This window comes from Lacerta agilis, chromosome 1 (assembly GCF_009819535.1).
Source record: "Lacerta agilis isolate rLacAgi1 chromosome 1, rLacAgi1.pri, whole genome shotgun sequence".
Classification (NCBI taxonomy): Eukaryota; Metazoa; Chordata; class Lepidosauria; order Squamata; family Lacertidae; genus Lacerta; species Lacerta agilis.
Window position 1 is genome coordinate 78,338,001 of NC_046312.1, and position 9,458 is coordinate 78,347,458.

At 42.3% G+C, this 9,458-nt stretch overlaps 1 protein-coding gene across 1 annotated transcript; it reads right to left on the reverse strand.

Annotated features, from left to right (window-relative positions):
- Window positions 1–202: 202 nt before the first annotated feature.
- LOC117041488 (40S ribosomal protein S15-like) lies at window positions 203–634 on the reverse strand (the record flags this gene model as incomplete). Its single annotated transcript, XM_033140382.1, has 1 exon — window positions 203–634. A coding segment is annotated over exon 1 (411 nt), but the record flags the coding sequence as incomplete, so codon positions are not given.
- Between the last annotated feature and the right edge of the window lie 8,824 nt (window positions 635–9,458).

Genomic DNA, 9,458 nt, shown 5'->3' on the forward strand with positions numbered 1-9,458 from the left:
AACAAAAGATTTATAATGAAATCCAGAGGGAGGAGATCAAGAGAAGTCACCTATAAGATGTGAAAGGAATTATGTTAGGATTATATAAGAATTTTCTTTGTTTTTTAATGTGTTGCATTTGTATTTTTGTTTGCGTTTGTTATAATTTGTTTGTATTATCTTTTGTAAAATGAATAAAAATCATTAAAAAAAGAAAAGAGAGAGAGTGGGTGGCCCCGATTCCAGGTCGGCCGTGCTTAACGGGCTTATAAGTGATGGAGAACTCTCCCAAATAGTGGCCAATCATTTCAGGCTTGATTTCCACCTGGTTGAAGGTCTTCCCATTGTACACACCAACCATGCCATCCACCATTTTTGGAAGGATAATCATGTCTCGCAGGTAGGTCTTAACCACGTCAGGCTTCTCTATGGGCAGGGCCTCTTTCTTGGACTTGCACAGCCGCTTGAGGAGGGAGTGCTGCTTGTGGCGCAGGCAGCAGTTGAGCCGCCGGCGCTGGCGGGCGCTGTACAGCTGCATCAGCTGCTCGTAGGATATGTCGAGGAGCTGATGCAGGTCAACACCCCGATAGGTGAACTTCCGGAAAGTACGCTTCTTCTGCTCCACTTCCACCATCTTGGCCGCAGTCTCCTCCAGGAAAAGCAGACCTCTTTAGGGTTGAGAACAGACTGGTCAGGTCCAATCTGGAAGTGAGAACAACCAACCATTTGCAGTGCAAATTTGCAAAGCACTTTAGGGTCAACATTGCTCATATTCACTCCAAACTTGACATTGTTGAAACAGGTATAGTGAAGTAATGCTTTGATGGTGTTTCCTGCTTGGCAGGGGGTTGGACTGGATGGCCCTTGTGGTCTCTTCCAACTCTATGATTCTATGATTCTAAGTTGAAGGTGTCTAGAGCACTACTTGGCCATTTTTTGTGGGATCTGTTTCCATTATTATGGCATGAGTATGAAGAGAAGCTACTTGCAGTAATTTAAGAGAGTGCCTCTCCCAATATCTGATGACCCTTGCCTTGAGACCTGTAGGGAAGACATGTCCCATAATTAGTCACTTAGGTGTAGCTCACTATGTGGTGACACGGGACAGGGCTTTCTCAGATGTGGCACCCTGGTTGTGAATATTCCTTCCTGTGCAGCTATCCTCCTCGTTGAAACTTTCTGTTATCAATTTTGAGGTGCAATTGTTCCCATGTTTGGGGAAGATGATTGCTTTCTGGAGCCCAAAGGTTAGCATTTTGTTTGCACTGTTCTGGACTTATCTATGGCTGTAGTTTTATATGAATAATTATTCCACAATATGCCATATTTTATGTTGTATCTTATTTGATTATTTTTGTAAGCCCCCCTGGAATCCCATGAAATGATGGGTGTTTAAAAAATGAAATATAATAATTGATGGTGGTGGTGTTGATTGTGATAATATAGCCTCAGATGTGGCCCGTTTTCCTCTCTTTCAGAGTACAGGAGGCAAGCTTTAAAAAAGTGGTGTTTAGAGTGGCATTTGATTGGAGCACACAGTGGAGTAATAGGAAATGATTGCAGCTTATGTTTTTATTGTGGCATAATACTGCTTCTGATCTATGATGTTTGTATTCAGCATTTTATTGGGTTTTTATGCTGTTTTATATGGCTGTTATGCTTTAAATACTGATAGTTAGATGCCCTGAGGGTCCTATTACAGAGAAAAAGGCAGGCTATAAATAGTTAAATAAACACATGAATAAATAACTTTGAACAATAATAACTACAATGGTTCTGTTCAGATACTGTTAGAGATGGGATATGGTGGTGCATCTACATGTCATGTCAGTTCTTATAGGGCATTTTTCCTGTGAAAACAAGGAGCTTGTTAAGTATGTTGGCTGTATGCATTTAAATGCTGACAAAAATAAGTTTCTTTATAACATTTGCATTGCATACATTGGGTTGCATTCAGCATTAGTTCAGGGTAGAGCTTAATGGACATGACTCACTTAGGCCCATTCATTTCAATGGGTCTACTCTGAGCAGGGCTAACGTTGACTACAGTGGACAAGCATTACACCAAGTTAAGGCAGAAAATCTTCTAGATAAGTTACAACTATTAATGGGGGGAAAAACTTCAAGAAGGATTGGTTTGATTTTTAAAAAGATTTTTTTTTAAAGGCAGAGCACTGATAAGGTATAGAAAAATGAGTTGGCAATTAAGGAATGTTATACTGCACAGGTCAAAGAATATAAAATTGCTGGAAGATAAAAGCACCTGGACTGATGCCTAAACTATTAACGAAGGTGAAAGGTTTTGAAGTCACATCAATAAAAGGAAAACATTAAACAGAATACATGAGGCAGCTCCCTACTGAAGATGCAAGATACAGCCACGGCAAGGAACAAATAATGCATTCTTTGGACTCGGTTTTTCATTAAAAAAAAAAATTGACAAGGGTCATACTGGAAGGAAAATGGACATAAGGTGAAGGCAGGGAGGTTAATGCACCTCAAGACCATGCACCCAATATTAGAGATCATGCAGGATGAGGCTATCTGTAGCTACTAACTGTGATGTCTATGCTCTACCTACAGTGTCAGAGGCAGTGGGTCTCTGGATAGCAGTTGCTGGGGAACACAAACAGGAGAGTGTTATTGAGCTCACAGCCTGCTTGTGGGCTTCCCATATGTATCTGCTTAGCTGCTATGGGGACAGAATGCTGGACTATACGACTTTGATCTGATTGAGCAGGGCTCCCTTGTGTCCTTGCACATGCTTGCTTGGAAAGCTAACTAGAGTTATTGGAATTTACTCCCATTGTAAGTAGGCGCTGCAGTCTTGTATTTTGAGGTTCAGATACCCTTGACATGTGAACACCAGAGGTCCACACGAAGGAGCAGGTCGAGCTGCAATAAATCTTTTTAAAATACAGTGACCCCCTGACAGTACCGGGCAACCATAAATTTGCTGCTGATATTTTAAGAAAAAGAAAACGAAGGAACCCTAATGACTTCTACAACTGAGTGTTTAAAATTAAACTATGATATGCCAGGTCTAGCATGAATATTAAAGGAAAGAATAATTAAATTTATTACAGAAAAGGGCAAATTAGATTTAATATAGCGTATGCTGATCAAAGGCAAGGCAAGCCGGATTACTCTGCTGTCCTTCTTGGAGAAGGTGGTTGATGTCTTTCCCCCCTCCACCCTTTGGTCCAAGGGAAATGCGGTTGATCTAATCAATTTAGATCTTAGTGAAGTATTAGATGCAGTGCCATGTGGGAAATTATTGCTGAAATGGGGAATGTTGGCTACTATGCAAGCCATAAAGCAAAAAAGGAATAAGGAACTGGTTAAATGGAAGATGCAAAGGTTTGTGCTCAAAGGCAAACCCACAGTTTCTAGAGAGATGAAACAAGTGGAATTTCTCATAAGGGCCTATATTATTGAATACACATTAGTTGCTCAGGGAAATGAGATCTGCTGATGACACTAAATTGGGAAGCATTGTCGATACAAATAAAGATTCTGTTATTCAGGTGGAATTGAATGGCCTCATGACCCGTTGGAAGAATTTTCAAGAATGGAAGGTTTGCCACTGCTTGCATTTTAAGCATTTTTGTTATCTTGACACGTGAACTGGGGAAAAAAATAGAAATGAGGGCTTGGGTTAATTACACAAAAATGGATTAGCATTGGCACTGCATTTCTGCTTATGATGGTGGTGAATAATCTTGTACTAGGCCATGTTAAGACCGCAGTGGTGGTAATATTTGGACTGGAAGCAAATGACCCAGTACCAAAAACCAAAAGAGGAAATGGAAGTCCTCAAAATGGTATTTAAAAAGCCAATCTTTATTTAAATGGCACAGTCCTTATAAAATACTGAAAGCACCAACATATTTGGGTTGAAGGCAAACTTCATCTAATCCTGCGGAAAGCCATCTAATTAGATTTTAATTTGATCCTGACTTGTTTTTAGGAGGTAATTTAATTACCGGTATTGTTTGATTTTATACCAATGTTATATATTTGATGTTAGCCGCCCTGAACCCGGTTTCGGCCAGGGAGGGCGGGATACAAATAAAAGTTGTTGTTGTTGTTGTTGTTGTTGTTGTTGTTGTTGTTCAGGGGCATTGTCTGGGCTGGACATTTGGAAGCATTTTTATAGAAGAGCAACTTGAATGATTTCAAGAATGTTTCTTATGAGGAAAGGTTGATATAACTTTGCTATTGTAGCTGTGCATAAAACAGGCTGAGAGAGAACATAGCTGAAAGAGTGCCGTCTAAAGTGCATTCAGGGTTATTGCAATAGGGATGAAAGAATAATTGAGGTTAACAGAAATTGTGGGAGCAAAATAATTTTTAAAAGCTTGTCCAAGGTAAAGCCCTCAGACAGGTGGGACAAAGGGCACCTCAGCCAAACCCCAAAGAGGCAGTTTCTGTCAGCCACAATGGAGTGTACAGGGATGGGTAGCATCTCATGTGAGGATGGCTGCCCTCAAAGAATCCTGGAAACTGTAGTCTGTTAAGGGTGGTGGGAGACGTTAGGAGACTTCTTGCTGCCTTCACAGAGCTACAATTCCAGTGTGATTTAACCATCAATCCCACTTCACAGGGAACTTTGGGAACTGTAACTCTGTGAGGGGGTCACCTAACAACTCTTAGAACCCTTACCTACGGATTCTTTGAAGTAGGTTCTGACCATTTAAAGTGGCACGATGCTGCTTTCAATGTATAGTGCAGATGGGGGAGTGTCTGTGAGAGCTCAGATATACGGCTGTCAATATTCCTCATGTCTTTCTATTACGCTCCATCCTCCTCTGCCTGCAAATCCTTTGGCAGATAGAGCTCCATTTCATGGGTCTTATGGATTCTCCTGCAACTCCATGTGGGTGGACACGGGGATGTCACAAAAATGGCAGTCACCCTCCTGCAGCGACACTGGGACACAAGATGCTAACTGTTTACAGGGAAAAGACAGCATGCCCTTATGTCAGAAGAGGAGATATCAAGATGGAAGGTAGGGGATAAGATGTATATGAATATACATAAAGGGGTGAGTTGGTGGAGCAGAGGATGCATGAAGAGTGATGGAGATGGGGAAAGTGGTACAGAGAAGGAAAGTAGCTCTTTCTCACCAGCTGTGAGGTTGGCAAAGCATCCCTCCCTCCCATGGAGAGCTAATGGGTACAAGCAAGGCGAAGACCTGGATGGAGTTCTCCCCACACCTCTCTCCTCTTCATGCCCCAGGCAACATTGACTGCAAATCCCCCTGGCCTGCCAGAAAGGAAACCTTCTCTATCTGTGACTCAAGCAGCAGCTGTTTCGCATTCCAGGAGTCTCCCCCTTCCTTCCTTCCTTCTCCTTCAGCTATAAAAGTCACCCACTGACGCAAATCCTCCCACCCCCAAATCTGAGAGACAGATTTAGAATCCTGTTATTGACAGTGACAAGGAGGAACTGGACACCCCGAAATGCTGGAGATGGGCTGTTGCCTCATTTCACTAATCCCATCCCAAGAGGAAGGAAAATTCCCCAGTCCCACTCTTGGTGCTGAGATGATAAGATTTTCCCAGATGGAGATGGTAGGCAGTGGAGGAGCAATGTGTGATTGATTGATTGATTGATTGATTGATTGACTGACTGATTGACTGACTGACTGACTGACTGATACGGCAGAGGTGCCTGTTGCCCAGTGCTTGGTAAGGATGTTGCATAGAACTGTGCCACCATGGACTTCTAGCTCTGCTTTAGAGCATGAAAAGTGGTGCACTTCTGGAGGCAGTTTTTGAACACATTATTTGATATAATAATGTGTAGATGCTCTAGAATGGAGGTTTTCCAGAGAAGTATTTATGCATTATATTTATATACTTATAGAAAATGCATCCCACACATTTAAGGCTGTTAGGTGACTAACAGTAGCTAAAAATGACAGGGTTGTGTCTACTCCCTTGGAAAGGTGGTGGACACTCCTTCATTGGAGGTTTTAAAGCACAGGCTGGATGGCCATCCATCCCAGATGCTTTAGTTGAGATTCCCGCACTGCAAGGGAAAGACAAGATGACCCTCGGGGTCCCTTCCAACTCTACAATTCTATTATTCTAATGCTAATCCCGGATGTGGGTGGCGCTGTGGGTTAAACCACGGAGCCTAGGGCTTGCTGGTCAGAAGGTCGGTGGTTCGAATCCCCGTGATGGGGTGAGCTCCCGTTGCTCGGTCCCAGCTCCTGCCCACCTAGCAGTTCGAAAGCACGTCAAAGTGCAAGTAGATAAATAGGTACCGCTCCGGTGGGAAGGTAAACGGCGTTTCCGTGCACTGCTCTGGTTCGCCAGAAGCAGCTTAGTCATGCTGGCCACATGACCTGGAAGCTGTATGCTAGCTCCCTCGGCCAATAAAGTGAGATAAGCGCCGCAACCCTAGAGTCATCCGCGACTGGACCTAATGATCAGGGGTCCCTTTACCTTTACCTTAATGCTAATCCTGTTCAGAGTAGCCCCAGTGATGTTAATGAGCATGACTCAGAGTATAACTTGGTTGGATACAATGCACAATATCAGAATAAAATGACAGTATCAAACAAAGCACAGTGGAGGCAGGCATATAGCTGATGAGTTTTCAGCAAAAATATGCTCTAGCTGGCAAGGCAGAAGAGATGGGGCCACAGGTCTCTTGCTTTTCCTGTAAATATCTAGTAAATAGCAAGGGAATTCCACATAAAGCACCTGTGGGAATAGTTTTTTTTTTGGGGGGGGGAATGATATTTAATCTAATGCATACATAAGATCAAATAAGCAATAGCAAAGAGGTAGGGAGAATGGGAAACGGGTGCCTAAAGAGGTGCTGTTTCCACTTGCTTCCTTGCCTTATTTGTGTTTAGCTCGTCTCCTGGTGTGCTGAACCTCTTGCTTTCATTGATTGTGTACAACCTTTGTGAAGGCCTCCTGCTGCTTCATTCTCTCTAGGAAACTGAATCAAAGCTCGCTGAAGTCAATGGGAGCCTTTTCATTCCCTTCTGTGGACTTTAGCTCACAGTCCAAATCAATGCAGGTTCATTCTTTCCTCTTGGGTTTCCTGCTTCTCCCTAGTATTTGCATTATTATCAACCCTGTACTAGAAGAAATATTTGCCGTAAAGATGAAATAGGTATTGGAGGGTGGGTGGAAATCTTAACTGTTGTTTTGCTGATTGCAAATCTTTCACACAGACTTCCAGACTAATCTTTTGAGGAGGACAAGGTGATGTCCTAGCTTTGGAGCAGAACATTATCAATCATGTACAAGTACTTTAGAAATAACAAGCTCTCTTGACCTTTCTAGATAATCAGTTGTAATGCATAAAATTCTCTGCTACTTTATTTGTTGTGCGAAATAAAACCCAGATTGCTTCCTTCTTTCTTTGCAGGGATATTTCATTTCCCTACTTTCAAAATGCAAAAGGTTTGTTGCTGAGAATATACAATTTACCACTCAAGGACCCAGGAAGTGTTTTCAATGGGAGGGTTCAGGCAGGTCGATATTCAATTCAAAATGAAATTCAGAAGGGATTCTAAGTGCACTGCAAAGATTCAATTCATAAATAGCATATAGAACAGTATACACACCGTTAAGACCATGTTCATGGAAGACAATCTTACTTGGCTACAAGCGATCCCCAAAGAAGATAATGAATGACTATGAATAGTATACAAAATGGCATAAGAATTGGAAACAGGGCTTGACCTCTTCACTTTCACCTTCCTCTCCACACATTAGAGCTCAGCTCAGCTACTTCTTCAGTAGTAAAGCTCTGCTCCCAAGGCATAGCCAGCAAGATGGTGCAGTCAGTTGTTGGGTCCTAGAAAACAGGCTGTATTGGAAGACATAGCCTGGCTTGAGACAAGATGGCTCCCTGAAGCATTGGCTCCATCTAATGGCCTGAGACTTCTGCTCAATGAGCACTCTCTCCCCTAGAGATACTGAACAGGTTACAGTGCCTGCTTTTAAGACAAAAATGGGCAACCTTACTTTGTTTTCCAAGCCAAGAGATAGGCACAGAGAAAAAGCGGGAAAGGAGAGTGAGGAAGTAGACAAGATGGCACTCATCCTTTCTAGAATGGTAGAGATTACAGATGAAAATCTTAAAGAACAATTTGCAGCTCAGCTTACATCACTCAAAGCAGTGTTAATAGATGTATGGAATCTCCATTGGCACACACTAGGGATATATTTTGAAAATTAATCCACCATTGGTATTTAACCCCAAGACACCTCTCTTTTGTGGCCTTGGTCCTGAATGTCCTGGGATGTCAGGCAGTTGGTTCATACAAACACATTGATGGGAGTGTATGGTTGGACTGTCTACCAAGTAAAAGGATTCTGGAATCTTTTAGAAAATATATTTCATTATTAACCAAGCCATCGTGTTCACCCCATCCCTCGGTTGGCCCAATGAAACCTTTTTGCAGCCAAAGCCCTAGCCATCACTACTATGGAATTAGTTTCTCACCTGCTAGTGGCAGCCCATGGCATGACTGGGAAATTTTGGTAAGCATTCTCTTAGTGCAATTGGTGGGACAGTAGTTCATGCTACTGGAAAATATTTCTTCTAAATTCAGGGCAGCCAGGGGGCAATATAAAGCTGGAAAGTTTTATGCCACTTGGTTTCACAAATAGGGCAGTCCATGATTATCCTCTTCCTTCTGTTGATGGGTCCCTGTGGTTTCATTGATTGTAGCCTTGTAATGTCTCCTTAGTTGTATACCCAGATGCATCAAAAATATTTATTTAATGTATTGCTGCACTTAGTTATGTGACAATTATTTTCATGATTCCGTATTGCACTATTGGTTTTCTCTTATGCTTTATTCTTTCACTAATTTGTATTACTCTCTGCAGTTTTTATCTATATGCAATTATTGTATTATAAAATCAATAAAAAATTGCAGAGAAAAAACAGGCTGCACCTCTCATTCTTCCTTTTCAATAAGGGTTTTTTGGGTTGTGGGGGGAGCTCTAGCTTCTTCCTCCCTCTTCTGGCAAGATAACACAACTCCCTCCAAGTCTCTAATAACTTTTAAATTTGCATTGGGCTTTTTTAAATTAAAAAATGTTATGCCTGTAGTGATTCTGCCCTACCACTCCATGTTATCACACCTGGGGTGGGTGGGTCTCAAGCACATTGGCTTCTCATTGGGTGAACGCAAGTAGGCTAGGCGCATAGCCCCTGGGAAGAAAAGGGCTACTGAAACTACCTTTGAGCAGGGATGCGGAAGCTGTGACCTTCCAGATGTTGTCAGACTACAACTCCCATTAACCCTGATCATTGGGCCAATGAGAGTTTGGCTTCAATGATCTCTGAGAGGAAGGTAGTTTTCTCAACCCTGCTATAGGAGGTGCATATGGGCCTTGTATTGCCTGAAATGGCAATTGCAAGCCATGCTAGCAGAGGCTGATGGGAGTTGTAGTTCAGCAACAGTTGCTGGGAATTGCTGGTTGGCAGAGTGCTGT